Genomic DNA, 1672 nt, shown 5'->3' with positions numbered 1-1672 from the left:
CTCTGGGTCCCACAGGCTCCCCAGCAAGCTTTCCAGCCACCCAGGCTGGTTCTGCAGCGCCTGGGGAAAGCCGTGGCCATGTCGGAGCAGGTGGCCCAGCAGGTTGCAGGTTTTGGCCCGTATCGGGTGTTGCTGGGGGCCAAGCAGGTAGGTCAGTGGGAGCCCCTCAGGATCCTCAGAAGAAAGGGCAGGTGCTCCGGGCAGACCCGGGCCACGTGGGTGAAGAGAGACAGGAGGTCAGTTGTGAGCATTAGGTTGTCTGAGAACAAGACAGACTTCAAGAAGGCAATGATGTGCTCTGAGGCAGCAGCTTCCCTCACCATTTGGTCTATGACCTGCTTGTCAGACACAACAAGGTGGCACAACAGGCTCATGGGGAGCTCAGTTAACGAGAAGGGCAGATGGCGCGAGCAGACCTAAGGGGAACGGACAGACAGCAGCACTGAGTGCACTGCACTCACGTGTGAGTCAAGCCAAGCAGCAGCTGAAGGTGGCCCACAGGTCAGCACAGAGCTTAGCTGCCAGACAAGCTGCTCTGACTCTGAGGACTGTATGGTATCCAAGTGATGTCCCTGTGCAGGCAGAAACTGCCAGCATGGTGTGAAGTGGTGCCACACACTGGGGGCTGCAATGTGGGCAGGTGTCTTCACAGCATGGGGGGAAGAAAACACAGGGCAAAGGGTACCTGTAGCAGCTGGGCAGGGATCTGGGTGTCTCTCACAGCCTCCATGATCAGTGCTAAGGTGTCTCTATCCACATCCAGGGCAAACGGGAAACAGAGGAGCTGGCAGGCCAGGATCACCACAGCTGGGACAAGCTCAGAGTCCCCATTCTCTCCTGCTTGCCTGAATTTGTTAGAGAGAGAGGGCTTAATACAGAGGTGATCAGAAATATGTCAGGGCAAGAGGCAGAGGGCATTCCTCATGCCAGGCACTAAGGAAAGGCTCTGGAAGTGCCAGGTCAGGAACTTCTCAGCCCTTGGTATTCTCGTGTCCAAACCCCATTCAGCAGCTGAGTTCTGCCCACTTCAGCCCTTGCCACAACTCACGTCTGTTCAAGGCATGCCAGGAAGCCAGGGGACAGCAGTCGCTTCAGTGTCACCATGACAACACCATGGGACTGGGTGAGCTGAGGCAGGCACTGGCAGGACTCGCGAGTGAAGATGCAGAGGGCCAGGCTGAGGAAGAGCAGGGTGCCTACAGGGGGAACAGCAGGCCGAGAGGCAAAGCTAGGGATGGCTGTAAAGCCTCTTTTCCATCTGTCTGCATTGCCTCATAGAATCATAAGACCATCAAGGTTGGAAGAGACCTCTAAGATTATCAAGTCCAACCATTAACCAGTCACTCCGCTGTAATCCCTAAACCATATCTTCCAGATGCCTCTTAAACACTTCCAGGGATGGTGACTCCACCACCTCCCTGGGCAACCTATTCCAATGCCTGGCCACACTAAGAGTGAAAAAAATTTTCCTAACGTCTAATCTGAATCTCCCCTATCTCATCTTATGACCATTCCCTCTAGTCATCTCACTGCAGACATGGCAGAAGAAACCATCCCCCACCCCTCTACTACCCCCCTCAGGTAGTTGTAGAGAGCCCTGAGCTGCCTCTTCTCACAGCTAAACAAACCAAATCCCCTCAGCCATTCCTCACACAACATGCTTTCTAAACCA

At 54.6% G+C, this 1672-nt stretch overlaps 1 protein-coding gene across 1 annotated transcript in view; it reads right to left on the bottom strand.

Annotated features, from left to right (window-relative positions):
- Window positions 1–6: 6 nt before the first annotated feature.
- The window catches only part of STK36 (serine/threonine kinase 36), a gene marked incomplete at its 3' end in the record, with an annotated part of 12628 nt that continues 10962 nt past the window's right edge, over window positions 7–1672 (bottom strand). Inside the window, 4 exon segments of the mRNA XM_009085181.1 lie at window positions 7–161; window positions 164–416; window positions 686–845; window positions 1049–1196. Coding sequence (XP_009083429.1) covers window positions 7–161; window positions 164–416; window positions 686–845; window positions 1049–1196 — 716 coding nt within the window.

Source organism: Acanthisitta chloris, unplaced genomic scaffold (genome assembly GCF_000695815.1).
Source record: "Acanthisitta chloris isolate BGI_N310 unplaced genomic scaffold, ASM69581v1 scaffold5442, whole genome shotgun sequence".
Taxonomy (NCBI): Eukaryota; Metazoa; Chordata; class Aves; order Passeriformes; family Acanthisittidae; genus Acanthisitta; species Acanthisitta chloris.
The sequence above is the reverse complement of the archived record's forward strand: the minus strand, read 5'-3'. Positions and strand labels throughout refer to the sequence as shown.